Consider the following 18,161-nt stretch of genomic DNA (forward strand, 5'->3'; position numbering starts at 1 on the left):
GCTTTGATAGGCCCTGAACGAAATACAAAGTGCCTCATAACTGACCCCGACATAGCCGTAAGACAATAGGCCTCGGAGGAGCTCTGATCACCCTTCTTTGAGTGTGGTCTTAGAGGTAGGAATCAGATGGGTTCTATGGCCTCCCCAAAGAACTCCCCCTTTTGTTTTTTATCTCTTTTCCCTGGACCAATTGGGAACAGCAGCTTGTGCAAAGGTGTTGAGTGGGAGCTAGGATTCCCTTTACACGATCTTTATGCCCAACCTGGAAATGACCTGATAACTGCCAGCAGATAGCTTCTGGTGGGGAGACTGCCTCACGAGCAGAGCCTGGCATCCTGCCACTCACTTCAGACAAGAAGGCAAACTAGCGACATCAGACATTTGAGACCTGTGAAGAACTGTGTTTACATACTTATGGTTGAACCTATAATAACCCCTTCAACTGATGCAGATGGACGGTGGGTTCCCACAGGCAATGGTTTATGCCTATTAACGCCAGCTTGCTTATGGGATTAGGGATCAGCACAAGGAAGCAGGACTTTCCCCTTTTGTGGTGCTGGGCAAACATGCAACTACATGTGGCCATGACAGACCACCCATTAATATGGACACAGTGGAAATCTGGACTTCACCAGTGGGGTTGGTCCACTGAAATGCTATTATTGAACAATTGTTAACTATAAGCACACTCGTTTGTCAGAGGTTTTAATATCCACTGCTTTTATTCTACCTCAGAGTCCAATTTTTAGCAGTGCTATCTATACGCATATTGCACCACCTGCACACACTGCCGCTCTGATCCAGTGTAATGGCAAAGTCCAAGGTCTTGAAATCCTATATTGCTGAAGACACCAAAATGACATCGCTTGGCAAATGTACTGTGGTACCATTTGACCAAAACTTAGCAGCAAGCTAACAGACTTGTTATCTTTGATGTGAACATTTGCAGTTGTAAAGCGCTCTGATACCTTTGAGTCTAGCTAGCGCTATATAAAACTCTCAAATAAATAAATAAAACAGCTCATGCGTGGGTCTACTGAGGCAGGTGGAGTCACAATTAGGAGAGCATTCTGCAAAATTTGACAAACTTCTACAGACAATCTTGGAAATGTAAGGTACATACGAAATAAAAATTGGTGAGGTAGGTGTTGATGCAAATCTGCTGAGAAGGGACAACCAGAAACTGAAGGAAACCGTGGTGGAAAATTAAACTGCATTAACAAAAATAGCACCGGCACTACTGGATCTACAAAAAACAGTGCTGGAGCAGCAGAAGAAGCTCTTTCTGCTCAAGGCATGAGCAGTAGACGATGAGATCGCTCGCTGCGCAACAATATTCGTGTCATGAGTCTGCACGAGGAGGTGGAGGGACCATGTCTGAAGCTTGTATGGAAGATTAGCTGAGGACTAACATCCACAATGGAAATCCCACTAAGCTTTTCTCAGTGTAACAGGCCCACAAGGTCCCGAGGTTTTCAGTGAAACAAGCCCACATGCCTGCAACCAAAGCCTGTGCACCCAAATAACTATAGTCGCGCGTATGCTCAATGACAGAGACAGAGAACATATTTTACAGGCTACCCGGAAGCATTGCCTGTGAAGGTTAAAGGGAATAAAATGTACATTTTTCCAGACTACACAATGGAATTTCGAACCAAAAGAAATTCATTACTATCAATCAAATGGAAGCTACCATAATTAGAATTAACATATGCTCCATTATTTCCTGCAAACTTATTTGTAGTAATGTACAACGTCACTTAGTTCTTCAACACACCAGAGGATGTGTAAAACTGGCTGGTATCAAATGTGTTTCCAACAAATGACAAGTCATTATCAGCAGAGACAGGAGACTGTGCAGGAGAAAAAAAGTACATAAAAAACTCTTCAGCGCAGACCAGCAAGGGAAGAAGCTGCAACACAGCGCGCCCAAACGATTGGCACTGTGACCCTGGATGCACGGGCCACGTTGCTGAGAGTATGAAATTGTAGCTACTGGAGAAGATATCCCACCATCCCAGGGGAGGGGATATTTTTTCCATAGTAAACAGTAGAGAGTGCAGGTGGATGCACATTCTTGACACCTTATAACAGGGCCTTAATGAATTTGAGGAATCCAACAGACGATTAGATCTGATTAACCACCCATAAGACGTAACATTCCTGTATGTCTTTCCTTTCTTTACACCCCCATGAGCCATACTAACTGTTGCCCTATGTGGTTCTAATTGCTCATTGAAATGCTATTTTCGCCACTTTAAACCCAAAATATCCTTGGCCATACTGTTTATATAATGCAAGTTTCTCAGACCTATATAGTTTGTGCATTATATATCGCATGAAGTTTCTTTACAATGTCGTATCTGTTTCATATTGCTATGCAATTGTTTGTTTTTAAGACTCGCAAGAAACTTGAACAAATTAAATGGGTCTGATTTAACACCCAGAATACGTAGCCTCCCTGCCAATCTGTTCTTTCAATACCTAGTCACACCAGTTGTTACTTCATGTGGTTCTAATGATCTCATGAAATGTTACTGTTGCAGTTTTTCACCAGAGTAATATTGTTAGCCACACTATTTATATAATGTAATAGTCTATTCATACCTCTTTATTTCACTAACCTTATTACAGGTTATCCGTTGGGCCATTATAACACGTGATCAAAGCAAACATTTCATCAACACAAAGAAATTAACTTGTGGCAAGTCTACCACCATTACCTTTCGACTAAGAACGGTTAACGTCATTCATTTTGGAAGCTTAGATTATTAGACATACATTTCCCCTCATCATTATAGATTTTTCAAGCAATGAATTGGATGTCAGCAATTCCGGCTTTTCTAGCCAGAGCGATCTGATCTGGGAGGTTTGTCCCTATTGTTACATGATGCCTCATCCCTCCCATGAGAGATGATTCAGGACTCTCCCCTTTTACATATACTCAGGCTACATCCAGGATTGGAGGAGTTACTCCAAATTGGTGAGTTTTCTTAAAACTTCTTTTTTTGCATTGCAGATCAGTCTTAACACACCCTGCTCACTCCAATATTACCTTTTTTTGCATAGGTTGTCTACATTTCAAACGCCAGTCCTGAAAAAGACCCACAGTGACGTTCATTTAATTACCCATAACTTCTGGGACGAAACGTCAATGCTTCATTGATCTGCTCATGTCTCAAGTCTCTTCACCCATTTACTAAGGCGGCGGCAGTCCAAACGTTGTTGATATGACTTAATGTATTTAAAAAGGGACAGACCTACATTGTATTTATATGTATTTAATTTGTGTATATTTTGGTTATTTTCCATAGCACATATGAACTTCATGTCACATGGTTCACCAAAGTCACGTTCTCTATGTTGTTTATGTTGCCATTTGTTTATGTGACAGCCATATACAGATTTAACTATTATTAATACATCCATTTAAAAAATAAATAAATGTAAGTTGCGATGTGTTTGACTTTCATTTCCGTCAAAAATAATTACTAGACCATTCTTTGACATTTAGTGTCATTTAGGATAGATACTGCATTTTTTTAATTTGTGTTTACTAAGCAATTGTCTCCCCCAAAAGAACTCACTGCAGATTATATTGATCATACCCAGGTTCTGAGGGACACAGGGTTTACCCCATTATCTTTAATAGTCCAATGAGAAGGGGACTCCAAATTTTGAGCTACTTGGCTACTTAAGTGTAATCGCTAAACATCTTCAGAGGTCCCTCAAAATGCAAAGATATGCTGGAAACAGTTAATAAGACATGTAGGTGTATTGAAACTTTATGCACAGGAGATTCCTATGTGGTGTCTTCTAAATGTATGGAGTTCATGCACTCCCACAATCGAAAACCGTGTACTGAGGCAGGAATTTTGATGGTTGGTGACGTATGCTCTAATGAGACATTACATTTGAATGATTCTCTAGGAAAAGCCTTGAAAATTGGTGCAGGCCAATTTATTACACACAGTGCGTTGCTGAGAGCAGTCAGAGCAACCTATGGTGAAGAAAATAATGAATCCATTTAAGACCACTGCACTGGCAATGTTACTGACATATGGGACTGGTAAACATGAAATGACCGTTCTTTACAAGAATTTGTCTGGCACTTTTTATCCTGACGTAGAAAAATGAAGTCTACATGGGACGAAAAGCTGGGATGCCTATTTACAAAAAAGGAATAGCAAGACATTCTGGATTACACAATGAAAGTCACTAGAGGTTCCCGATTTAAATTTACCAAATTTAATTATCTAAATCAAGCTTATTTAACTACCAATAGGATAGCGAAAATGCATCCACGTTCAGGTAATCACACTATGATGTCTTGTGCTGCAGGCACACTTATCAGATGGTTTTGGACTGCGAGATTATAGAGCTATTTTGTAAAGTTGTTGTGTTGTGTCCCTGTTAATGGGTTTGATGGTTAAAGGGTTGGAATGAGATTTGTTAACCTACATACTGGAACAGACGCATAGACCTAAAACAGTAAGGCATATGTATAAGCTTTTGGATCTGGCTTTGGTACTCACCTAAAGGAATATAGCCGCAGACTGAAGCCTAGAGTTGCCTCAACTGTTCAAACCAAACTGGTGGATGTCAAGAAATGGATGAGAGATGAGATAGCCATTGCAACACAACAAAGAGCACAGGGCAGGGATGTTACTCATACGGACTGATGTACAATATTGGTGACAACAGAGGCCAAGACAAATGATAGGACCCCATGAATGATGGTGCATTACTAATACATAATGATTACCATGTGATGTAGATGGGAATATGCTCAATTAGTGTATGATACTTATATATACACAACCTGGCTGCAGGGATACAGAAGGATAACCATGAGAGACCTAAACAATACTGCTTCCTTTGATGTGCAATGTGATAGCTGTACTGAAATGAGCCTGGTCTGTGTGTAACTATGATGACCCACAATTAGGATGATTGCTCTTGTTTAACAATATTTAGGGATAATGGGCTTAGGTTGGCAATACTCAAGCTAATTATTTCTTGGACTACAGAAAAGAGATGGCAAAAATATATGAAAGAAGGGTAAGGACAAACTGGTAGTGAATTAAATGGAAGACCTTAAGTGATAGGCTTTATTCTGATGGTATTAGAATGCTCACTGCGCCTACACGTTTGTTGTCTTCTTGGCTATGTAAAGTGGCATAAAATCTTAACAAAAAGCTACTTAAAAATAATAAATATGGCTTACCTCTGGCACTCATATACAAAACAAATTCAACCATTGGATTTTCTAATTTTGCTAGAGATGAATTTGCTTAATGTTAATATCATATTATAGAAGTATAATAATAGCACAAAAATATATTGCACTATTATTAGCAACAGCTCAAAGTTTTTACTTCACTGATATATAGGTCCTGCCTTGGGAGCGCCGCTTAAATGTAAGAGAACAAATATAAATAGCTGTGGGATGTTCACAACAGAGCATGACACGCACAAGCTTGAAACTGCGTTCTAAGCAAAAAACATTCCTCTTCGCATTATGATACCCCAAGTTAAATGTATTCACTGATGTGGCTTCATTCCTCAGGGGATGGGAGAATTTACACAGTTAATTTGTGCAAGTCAACGTGTCAAATGGTGCAGGCGCATTCTTTCCAGGTTTATGCAGTTTCATTACTGCCTCCAAGTTATAACAGCGACGAAGGGGGTTGGGTAAGAGCAGTCACGGGACAACCGACTGGGAGGGGAGGAGAGAGAGGGAGCGGGTGAAAGCAGTTACGAGGCAAGCAATTTCCGAAAGAAGGCAAACAAAAACACATGCTTAGATACCTTTGGGTCGTGTTAGCTCTATATGAAACTGCCAAAAAAAAAATTTATGTGGTGCGGGCAGGTGACAGCAACTATCGGCAAGCTGCTGCGATGGCGGTCGGGGTGAAAGCACTCATCGGCCAAGCAACTGAGGGAGGGGGGGGGGGGGGGGGGTGAAAGCAGTCATGGGGCCAGCAAGTGGGGTAAAGCGACTGGGTGAAAGCAGTCACAAAGGAAGCAATATCTAAAAGAAGGTAGAAACAAGCGGAAAGTGAAAGTAATTGCGGTCAAGCGTGGCGCCCGCGCACATGCACTGTAGCCCTAGGCTGGCCTGGTAGCACTTTTTGGAGCCCTCTCAAAAAGTCTCGCCAGACCAGCGCATGCGCTGGGTCAGGCGAGCCCTAATAACGGCCAACCGGTGAGGACCAGTCCAAAACAAGCTTTCGCAAAGCTGATAGGTCTGGAGTTATCTGCCAGCCTTTTTGGCTTCATCAGTGCTTATTTTTTGCCATGGTTTTTGTAAAACGTTATTGTACACAGAGTTGCCATGCCATTGCCAATATACAAACAAGCATTGGCATAGCCAATAGGTCTCACCTTTGGGATCTTATAAGTATTTAGTTATGCAGCACAATATCCTTGGTGCAACAACATCAACTGTTGCATGGCTAAACACTTATAAGGTCCCAAAGGCAAGACCTATTGGCTATGCCCCAGCACTAAAGCCAGCTCTGCGTAGAGGGAGTGCTGGTATTCTATAAAGGGTGGTCTGGTGTTGAATTAGGGTTGAGGGTGCTTGGGTGGTCGGTAGGGACTGCTTGGGTGTCATTTATGGGACATTGTCAGGGATACTTTCGTTGGTCTCTAGAGATGGTTTGGGGTGTCATTGGCAGGTATTGTAACGGATAGTGATTTATAGGGTTTGTTGGATTCCGCAAGTACCTATAAAACACAATTTCCCTTTTAAGTGTGTTTTCACAAGCATAACATCTCAGGTAAAAAAAAAAATACCCTAACACAATGTTTTACTACAAAACTGCACTTTTGATAGATGAAACTCTGTTTGCCATTAGGATTGTTTCCAAATCTTTTTAAATCCCACAAAAAACAAAGATTAAGTTGAAGCATTAGAATTTGTATAGTATTTACAATTATAACAAAAACATTAAGATACATTCTCATGGAGAGAAAGACTTAGCATGAAAGGTCATTAATAGGCAGTTCAAGTCATGTAGATGTTCACTGCGCATAAAACCACAGCAATTGGCATCAGCACTCTATGAAAGTAAATGAACATCTAAGGTAGCTCAGTGGGTTAATGTGAAGGCAACACAGTTAATGATGCACAAGGGTTCAGTTCTGGTGGTTGGGTCAGCTTTCACCCAAGACAGAAGAGCGGGTAATTAAAAGAGAAGCACTGCAAACACTGCTCCAGTCTATTGGCACCAGACGTTGTTTATAGGAGCGGTCTTTTATTAGCACTTCTGTATGAAGAGTTACTGTTCCCTTCCCCCAACTGGACCAATAAACTTCTACAGCAACACTGAGTTTGTAGGGGACATGCCGCGTGCATTCGTTATTGAGAAAAGGACAGGCAGCGTAACCTGAAAGCAAAACAGATTCTCCTGCTCGACCAGTTATATTTTCCCAATTCTGGGAAAACAAAACTGGGACGTAAATATGCAGTGTCTGCCACTAAAGCTGCGGAGCTCTGTAACCAGCAACCGGACGTGCGACCCCGGGCACATGTAGCGTGCACCTGAGGCCTTATGCCGTGCCCTTTCTTTATAGTTTAAGGGGGTGCAAGAGTTAGAGCACAGGCATGCTACAAAACGTGTCTTTAGAACTAGTGCCTTACAAACTACATGTCACCAAATTATTATTTTTTTTTTAAATAGGGCAATCAATAGTTTACGATAAAAACTTTGAAATCGTGCTGCTGAAAGTGGTCACTTGAGGTGTAGGTTTTGATGATTCAACAGAATATTACAAGAATTCTGTTAGTTAATGTGCGGAGCACCGTATCTTCGAATATTACTATACACGTTTACAATTATGTAGGGGCTTTCGTTCAAAGGTCCGTTCTTTGTGTTTACGTCGTGACCCTAACCAGCTTTCTCCTTAGCGGTCAGGTTTTTCCAAGCGCAGTGACAGCAATGTCCCAGCTCGGCCCGAACTGCCTACCCTGCAGCGCACCATCCTCACAACAACTTCGTGAAGTGTGAAAATAAGGAGCGGTCATGGAGCCTACAAATGGACTCCTATCAGGTGCGCAGCCACACAACACGCAGTAAAATGGCAAAATGCCGTCACGCACGGCGAGGATTGACAAATGTCGCCAGAGGAGTGAGGGAGAGCCAGGTAAACCGGAAAAGGCGACAGAAGGCAGGGGAAGAGAAAAAATGCCAGGGGAGTGAGGGTCATGCGGCGGGAGTATGGAGAGGCGGGCGGGGAGTGGGAGGGACTGCTCTGTGCGGGCGGGGAGTGGAAGGGACTGCTCTGTGTAGAGAAGTGGAAGTGAAAGAAAGAGTAACAAGCATTGGCCGTGCGACGCGGGAAGCTTGTAATAAGAGAAGCTGACAAGGAGGGAGTGGGAGAAGGGAGGGGGTAGGGGAGGGGATTCACGCGCTGTAAGGCTTAATGAGCCATTACAGAAAGCCAGATTGCCTGTGCACGTCCACGCGCGCGTAAAGGCCGGCAAAAGCCTTTAGGTAGCACTTTGACATCCCAGTTACTAAATGTCTTGCCAGAGCAGCGCATGCGCTGGCTCAGGCGAGACCTAAAAAAACACTGGCTAGGAGCAAAAACATTGTTTTGGTTTGAAAAAGCAGACACTGTCACAGTAGTATCTGGAGCTGAAGGGAACTAATCTGTGCGAGGATGTGCTCCTTCTCTCAGCGAAGTTAGCCAAATGGCTCAAGTGGGCTGACCCATTGACCAACAGTGTATGAGGTAGTGGGTGGGAAAAAAAGTGAATAACAGAACAACAGACTAATGGAGGAAAAGGGCTGTCTGAAAGCTACTGCACTCAAGTACATGATTTTAGTAACAGCAAAATATTTTGACTAATGTTAGACATAAAAATTGCAATTACATGTACTACACATCATGGAATCTTACACCATCATTCTAAAGACACTTGCAAGATTTTCTAAAATAAATTCGGAGCAATTCCTCAGAACCATCTCAAATTCTGTAATTGATGAAAACGTGGCAAACGTGTGAAAACATCAACAAGTGACACCTTTATTGTAATTATGAATGGATAATGTGCACAATTTCGTAAAATGAATCAATGCTGCATTCTTCTGGAACAGATATAAAACCCTGCATTGAGCAGCAGCACAGGATCCCAAAATGACCTAGAAGAACATCAGTTAAGGAAGAACCTGGCATTGTCACTAACGAAAACCAGGCAATACACAAAACAACATGTATCATTTGCACGGATGTGTTTCCTGCTTGCACCACCAGTGCCCCTGTGGTATGTATAAGGATTTGGAATTGTACTTTCTCTTCATGAGTTGCTTTATGCTGTATGGCTCATACTAAAATCTTGTGACACATTGGTATTTGTGTAGCATATATGAAGTAGAACAACCTTGAAATTAAAGGTTTTAATGATGAACCATACAAGAGACTCAGAAGCCTCCTGCAGAAAGATTCAAGAGTCCCCTTAAAAGTTATGAGGTTAGTAAGAACAGCATTTGAAGTGCCTGGAAGCGTGTTGGACATAACAATGCCTTGGTTTGGCTACTTTCCTCTGGTTTCTACTAATAACTGTTGAGAATGGTAAAAGGACAGTTCACTTTTTTAAACCTGAAATCACTTTACACGTTCACTGGCACACAATCATTACTGAATTACAAATGGAGATCTGCCCTTCCCTTTCAAACAAAAAGGCAGTCTTTTTCTCCCCAACTATTATCAATTTGACACACTTTCTGTGATACAGCAAAGCCGACTTTTCACATATAGTTGAGGGAAAATGGCAATTTCCTACATAAATGAAAGTTCAATGCCTTCTCTTACTTTGTATCTAATCCAATTGTAGGTTATTTTTCTTTTCTTAAGGAAAAAACCATAAACAGTCGTTTTGTGCTCAACTCCTGTATTACAATTGGGCGGATATCACCAAAGAGAGGATGTAATATATGTTCGTTAATATTTATGTCAGCGGATATAAACTAGAAATGGACCATGGAGAAACTAGCATTCAAAGATCTGGCCTTTTTGTATTTCTCGCTAAGACTATCCTATTTAACTTAATTGAGATTCGCTGCTTCCTCTTTCCTCTGTGCACCATTGTCAAATATTTATTTTCAGAGTTTTGTAATTAAGGAGGACAGCCCCAAAGAGAAACGAGACACACGTAACGTCACTCTCCACCTGTTTTGACAAGAAAGCTTATTAAACAAAAAGTCATAAAAATCGAGAAGATAAAATCCAAAACGGAGAGACACTGGAAAGACAACACCTTTAGCTTTCGAAAGCACGCATTTTTTTCTGTATTTTTTGTAAACATATGCAAATAAATGGCAAAAATATCCTTTAAAAATGTAAAAATAAAGGAATAGTACTGCACACCAGCCCTGGCCCCGGAGTGTCCTCCTTTTCAGTCTGCCATATATGCGATCAGACAAACGCCATCAACAAGAATTTTGTGGAAAAGAGGAGGCTGGTGACACGGCCAAAGTTGTCTCTAGTCCAGACATAAAAGTTAACTTGATCAATTGTAATCATCAGGAAACATTACTATATGCAATATATCCTGTGAATCAGCCTCTATTTCATTAAAAAGGTTCAGGAAAAATAAACAGTAAAGGCATAAGGGCTGGCTCTTATGGAGGCTACGTGTTCAATAGCATCCAATCAGAGATTCTAATTCGGCTAGCTTCCACAGGAGTCCTACACTGTCAATACCGTTAGCCCAGAATTACCCCGTTCCAATTTTTTCACTAGAAAGGCGGCATAATCTTCAAACACACTATTTCACATTTCAAATTCTGCATGTTTTGGTTTCTTTTACTGCGTTTGCCCTCCAACCTCACCCAATACATTTCAGTAGGATTCCCTACTAAAATCTGTCACATGATTAAAGAGGGGTGCGATAATTATCATACAAATTTGAATTTCAATCTTTCTAAGATACGCATTTGGGCAGGCGTCAGAATTTAAATGTTTGCTTGGAATCAGGACCATAGTCGGCACCATTGTAAGGAACGTCTCAGCAAGACACAGGGTTCAGGCAGGACAGTACCAGGGGAAGGTAAGTAACTCCATTAACTGGACTATTCATGTATTATTTTAAAGGGAACCAAGTAAGTGACTAGGTAGGAGGTTAGGAAATTATGGCTGGTTGACTGCACCATGCAGCACTGGTCATCACTGGACAGAGGCAAGAAAATGGAAGAAAGTTGGAAATAAGAGCAGCTGGACTGGTCACTGCATAGGAGAGGACAGGGGAGTTCCATAAACAGTTGAATTGTATTAACAAACTCTTTAGTAAAGACCCTGGTGGTAACAGATACATTTAGTGAGGGATCTCATTCACTACCATCTTGAGTTAACTGTTTCAAACTCAATGTGATCTCTAGCAAAGCAGCTCAAAAGAAGAGAAAGAAGAGGAAAAAAGTATCAAAAATAATTTCTAGAAGCAAAAACTAGGTCTGACGACTGGAGAGAGAATATACTACCTGAAAATGTTTGTTATCAAATGGATAGAGGAAGAGGTAAAAACATATTATGAAGGTCAAGAAAAGGTCTGTTTCCCTTTTAATGAACTTCTATAAGGAAAAACGCAGCACGAAAGCTGGGAATGAATAGGGCCTTTGTGGTTGGGTATCTAAAGAGTACTCAAACTATTTCTGGTGTAAAACACCTGTATTTCTATCTATTTCTGAGTGTATGGCAAAACTAGATGGTTGGATTGATGGAAGACTATATAGCAAATGCATAACAGGAAACCATTTTTGCCCTGAATAAACACAAACCGGGATTCACAAGGGTACAAGAGTGCAGCATCTTCATAAGGCAATGACAGAATGAAACTGACCGGTAGTGTACAGAGTATGGAGGTGGTTGCAAGGAGAGCATACACAGATTGGAACTGGCTCTTGACTGCTGGTAAAAGGGTGCCAATTAAGATTGCGGAATGCTTAAATATACTAACAACATCTGAAGATCCCCACACTGGCTCTCTGCGTGCCTCAATCTCCTCTTGCTGTCTGAAGACGAGTCCCAAGCTCCTCACACTCTGTCCACGGGTCCCGCTCTCCTCTAAGTAGGTCCATAAGACCCAGGGTACGCACACTGGTTGTCCTTTTGACACTACCCATCTCCCAACATTACTGGTCCATGTGCTAAGTTTGCTCATACCAGCCTATGCACACTACATGTCCAAGTCCCGGTCACCTAAGCGCAGGTCCCTGAGGGTCCGAATCATATGATGCAGGTGTAATGAAAAGATGATTTACAGTATTCACCGCACTCACTACACAAAACAGGGACTCTGCCCTTCTTAAAACTGCCTTTTAAACTAAGTTTCTAAAACAATGGTAGGATTACCCAGCAAGGGTTGGTGTTGGTTCTTTAGTTATAAAAACACATTAGGTTCAGTGACCTCCGAAATGGTTTTATGTGCCGTTTGACCTTTTTCAATACATACGCCATAAGCAGCAGCATTAAAAGCTGCGCGCTCTCTCGCCACAAGTAGCCTCACTATGTTCAAGGTAGAAGAGCAAGTGTTGGACTTACTCCAAGAAAGGCTACTTCATATACACGGATTGCGGGAAGAAAAACGTGTGAGCCAGGAAACCTTTTGAAAAATACTCACAACTTCAACACAAATCTGCACTAGTTACACAATTGCTATTTCCAAGCATCCAAATGAGGCTACAAAGATCAAACAAACCAGAATACTACTACTCCTCATATTTTCAGATGCGGACGTTCTATAAATCAGTTGCATCTCTTTTTTTTTTTTTACATGTTTTTGGTCACTCTTACGAAGATTGCATCCGCCTTAGGCGTTTTTGTTTAGCAAGGAAAGACAGTGGGGTCTCATTTAGGCTAGCTTCTGGCATTTGAAAGCTGGTAAATCATTACAGTAGAATGCCCAACCCAGAATTATGCGAATCTGCTGCCTCAGCATTTCTGCAAAAATATATAAAATGTGGATATCATATTTGTCACATGATCCACCATTTGAATCATGATTTACAGACTCAAAAAGTTAAGTTTCTAGCTCAAACGGATCAAGAATTAGTTTAAACATAAAAGAGTGCCACAAGTGGGGCCAGCTGAGACTCATACAGCGTTAAATGGTCACCAAAGATTGCTTACTGCTGCATACAAGTGTAAAACTGTTACCAATGAGGTGAAGCTTATTATCAGACGGCATTAATATGTGTTTAAATGACAATATATCGGAGTAATACTGCCACGAAATGTGCAACATTAGTTTGTCTATTCTTGCTGCATAATTGAATCAACTCTGCTGCATAACATGCATCTCGATTATCGCACGATTCCAAAACGCATGTGTCCAGACATGCCAGCCCCATGTATCCTATGGTCAGTTACAGTTACAGGGCGGGGAACATCTACCCATAAATTATATGTTACTTGAGGAAGCTAATGTTCCAGTACATGCACTTTACGGAATAATGTCTGTAAAAACACCTTATTTACGTGTATTGGGCACAGCACAGCATTGGAAACGCAATTTAAAAAGAAGTTGCAGTGCTACCTACCAAAAAGCACAAACATAAGGAAGCATTCCTGTACATCCAAGTATTCATGTGACTAATATAATAAAATATATTAGCAAAAGCGAAAAAAGGTTTAAAGGATATAATAAGTTAGACATATGAGAACGTCAATAAAGTTAATTATACCAAAAACCTGAGAACATACTCTCCAGCACATCAATGGAGAATGCCAGTGTTCAATTGCCATATTGTAGGATTTATGCTAACAACTGGCTTGTGCATGTTAGAGTACAAATGTCTGTAGCGACTGCCCATAACAGAGGATTTGAACCGGTATTCAGATAATAGGTACATGTGAGTGCCCACTAGGTAAAGCTAACGTGCACAATATATTCTATGTGACTTCTGGATCCGGTGTAAGGTGATGCCAACAGCCACAAAATTAAAAACGTACCTAGGTGGACACAAAAAGCAAAACATTAAAGGCCTAACAACAGCAAAGACCTCCACTGCCCTGGAGCACAAAGAAGAGGAACGACAACATGCACGGGAAATGCTTCATACTGAGAGTTGGGACAATCAAACCCTTTGAAGATTAGTGCACAGATGTGGAGTCAAAAATTTGAAAGCTTCTGAGCACTATTCACAGCTGCTGATGCAGTTTAGACTGACAGATTATGAAATAAGAAGATTTAGACCTTGTAATGAGCCTATTTGTTGTATACATGCCCTGAAGAAGCAACAGAGAAACTGCAAAACTTGCGCTACCAAATAAGAAATATTAAAACATTTCAAGAATTTTGGAACAAATGTTAAGAAAATATAACAGAGAGATTCAATATCTTGTTTGGGATCTTCATAGTGGCAACATATGGGGGTGTAATGACGTGTAATGACGCCAAACGCCATGTAAGCAACGGTTTACTGCCAACATGTTTAAACAAAGGAAACGAAGTATTTGCTCAGATTCTAAAATGCAAGGCTTTACAAAACGATGACAGCTTTATGTGCAAATGCGACATAAAGAAACCCAGAAAAAAGACGTGTATGTGTTAATTAATGTAAAGTCTTGCCATACCTTTCGATTAGTATCCCAACACTTGGACATATCGGACCGACGTCACAGGGAGCGCGAGCTGGTTTCTGAAGGCGCTTCTGTTTTACCGAGTTCTGGGGGGTCTGCTTTTGTTGCAAAAAGCGCCAAGAAGAGATCCCGAACCATCACTCAGAAAAAGAACTCCAATTCTGTGGGCGGCCTGCCATAACTCAAGGCGGCAAACCTGCTGGGGCCAACGCGCAGAAGCTCTGTACCGAAATCCCGGCAGCTGAGAACATGTTCGGCATCCATTCCTTGTACGAGGAGGTAAAATATATGTATTCAAACGTGCACGCCACTCCCGATAACTGTTTGTTCTAGTTTAGAAGTTCAAATTACCACTCAAATCGAGTATTCAGGGAGGAAAAGGGGAAAAAAAACGTACTTTCCCAACTCCACCCTGACAACGAGAAAGGAAAGAAAGATGCAAGCCCAGCCCGAAAGATAAGATCACCACAGCGGCAGAAGAAAGCACAAACTACTGCGCGGTCAGAGGCACCACCACTCTGGAAAGCTGAGCAAGTCTCGTCTACCCACATCCTGAGGGTTTATCACAGGTTTACACACTCATCCAGGACACGCCGCACGTGACGTACGCGAGGCCTCCCTTTCAGAGACAAGGAAACAGAGGCAAACAACTATTGGCAATGCCAATAGGTTTCACATTTGCGAGAGTTAGAGCTACTCGCGTTGTAAATTACAAATCTTTTACCCATGTGTTTTGGTGTAGAGGGCAATGATGTGGGTTGGATTGGAACTGTTAGGTTTAGAATTGTGTGGGGTGGAATTGTGTGGAGTGGAATTATGTGGGCTGGAGGGGAATTGTTAGTTGTAGAATTGTGTGAGGTGAAATTGTGTGGAGTGGAATTATGTGGGCTGGAGTGGAATTGTTAGTTGTAGAATTGTGTGAGGTGAAATTGTGTGGAGTGGAATTATGTGGGCTGGATTGGAATGGTAAATTGTAGAATTGTGTGAGGTGGAATTGTGTGGTGTGGAGTGGATTTGTGTAGTCGAATTATGTGGCATGGTGAATAGATAGGGGTGACAGCTGCACAGAATAGATAGTGAGGGATGAGTAGTTTGTGCGCAAAGTGCTGAATGAACTCCAGACAGAGGAGCAGAAAGTGTGTGTGAGAAAGAGAGAAAGGAGGGGACAGCAGGCGACAGACGCATAAAGAGGCTCTGTCTGTGTATGTAGAAAACACCCCAAGAAGAGGAGAGCGAGGGATTGAGGGATGGAAACCTTGGAAAGGCACAGGAATGAAACTGTGCTTGAAGACCTGAGGTCAACCACATGAGAGAGGCGGGAAAAGTGTGAGAGAGGGATGTGAGAGGGTTGAGAGAGACGAGAGAGAGGGACTGGTTGCTCTTTCGAAAGAAACCTTATTAACTTCAAAATAAGGCAGGTGTTCAGAGAGGCAATGACCACCTATCAGCTGAGAGCGGGCACCGGACCAAGAGAGGTGTGTGAGCCGACAGAGAGAGCAAGGAAAGACGGGCTGTGTACATCTTTCAGTTTCCAAGTATAAGTGAGAGCGGCACCAAGAAGAGTGGAAGGGGCACCGGGGGGAGAGAAATGGACGAGTGCATAGTGTGAGGAGGTGCATGTGTGAGCAGGCAGTACAGAGAGAGTGAGGGAGGGATGAGAGGAGACAGTGAGAAAGCGAGATGAGAGGGGCAGTGGAAGTGTGGGGGAGAAATGAGAGAGGCATGGGGTGTGGTGGGAGAGATGACCGGTCTGGTGGAAAAGCGTGGGAGAGATTAGAGGGGCTAGTGGGGTTGCAAGTGAGAGATGACAGGGTCTGAGGGTGAGCGAAGGAGAGATGAGAGGTGGCAGTGGGAGGGAAAGTGACAGGGTTGGTGGGAGTGATGTGTTCCAGCTTCATTTGCCCAGCCCTACCCTTCCCCATAGGCCTCACCACCACAACTGTCGGATTTGATGTGAGGAAACAAAAAAAAAAATACTGCGCCTTGCCACACACAATTAGTCCAACTACCTTTCACTGCTAAGCAACGACAGATAGTTTGATAAGATACATGTACCCATATTTGGTTAAAATGTTTAATTCAGACTCTGTGTGTGCCTGTGCATGTCTATATATAAATGAGTACACACAGAGATGCATTCAAAGTCAGATTTAATCATTTTAAGCAAATGTGAGCAAACGTTTACACGTATATGTGCACAAACTGTTTAGAATGGTTCTTTTTAAGTTGGCCCCCTCCACTTTTATCTGCACCCACCTCCTAGATATCACTTTTAGTGACGCCATAGGATATACCAGATTGAAGCAGAAAATGTCTCTCAAGCCTCGCAAACAGTTTTATGGTTTCGGTAAGACATTTTCTACTGGAGCCAATTTCAGGGGGGCATAAACTTCCCCAAAAAGATTTAATACCCATAATAAAATGTCCTGAACCTAGTGGGCCCATGTTCCAACCAAAGCCAGCATTGTGTGCATTAAAAATCAAGTATGACAATCATCAGGGCTGCATAAGGAAGCTGCTGAACACTGGAGAGAAAATAATGTTTTTGATATAACTTTTCTTTTTTATATAATGGGAACTCGACAGAAGGTATTGGAACACATGAGCACCAGTTTCATCACACAAGGACATATTAATCTTTCTTTTTTTTTTAGGAACAGGGTGATACAGTGATCTGCACAGAATCACACAATGTTGAGCGATGCCGAGACTCAAACCTGCTTTCTTTTCCAGCTCCAAAGACGGTAATGGATTCATGTTTTTAGTGTATCTAAGCATGTTTTCTAGCCACACGAGCTGGGGTAATTTTTTTTGTTCACTATGGCCAGGCAGACATGCGGTCAGTCTGGCACAAGTCAGGTTTCGTAAACTGGAGAATGAATGGCCTATGTCTGTCGTAGAGCACATTCAAATTACGTCAGGGATCATTAAACGCCTACAGAAACAAGCACAGGAGCTCCTTTAACAAACATTGGCATAGCCAATAGGTCTCGCCTTTGGGACCTTAGAAGTATTTAGTTATGCAGCAGGTCCCAAAGGCGAGACCTATTGGCTATGCCAATGCTTGTTGTTATATCTGGGCATGTTGAGAGGCTAGGGGACTGGGTCTCGATGTCGAGTTGGGAGCACAGCAATGACCTACTCAATTTGAATGCGTAGGTAATACAACCGGAGGCGTGAAATGAAAGGTTCACTACAAGGAAGAACAGGAAGGTAGAAAGTTAGACTGGTTAGAAAGGTAAGGAGGGGTAGAGGCAGGCATGGTGGTGAGGGGAGAAACAGATGCATGCTAGGAGAGCGCTGTGAGGGAGGGAGGCGTAATGGGAAGAGGCACTGAAAGGTGGGTCGGGTAAAGACCGTAGTGAGGCAAACAGAAGGGTAGCGAGGGGTGAAGGGTAGACAAAGAAGTGAGGTGTAGAAGAAAAAGATTCAGGCGCAGAGACAGGCAAATCAAAGATGGAGAGGGGAGAATAATGCAGTCGTAGAACGTGAGAGGGCCAGATAGAGAGAGGGTGAGGTGTGTCAGAGACAGCTGAGGAAGAGGGAATAATAAAGACTTAGGTAGACAGGTGAGG

At 42.2% G+C, this 18,161-nt stretch overlaps 1 protein-coding gene across 2 annotated transcripts in view; it reads right to left on the bottom strand.

Annotated features, from left to right (window-relative positions):
- CCM2 (CCM2 scaffold protein) overlaps window positions 1-18,161 on the bottom strand; it is a 371,750-nt gene that overhangs the window by 158,442 nt on the left and 195,147 nt on the right. Inside the window, exon 1 of one of the 2 annotated variants that reach the window (XM_085628571.1) lies at window positions 14,581-15,129. The exons of the other annotated variant lie outside the window; for it this stretch is intronic. Within the exon in view, the coding sequence (XP_085484697.1) occupies window positions 14,581-14,610 (30 nt within the window). The 5' untranslated portion in view covers window positions 14,611-15,129. Of the gene's footprint in view, window positions 1-14,580; window positions 15,130-18,161 lie in introns of those variants that run through there. 2 annotated transcript variants of the gene reach the window in all.

Source organism: Triturus cristatus, chromosome 10 (genome assembly GCF_964204655.1).
Source record: "Triturus cristatus chromosome 10, aTriCri1.1, whole genome shotgun sequence".
NCBI classification, from domain to species: Eukaryota; Metazoa; Chordata; class Amphibia; order Caudata; family Salamandridae; genus Triturus; species Triturus cristatus.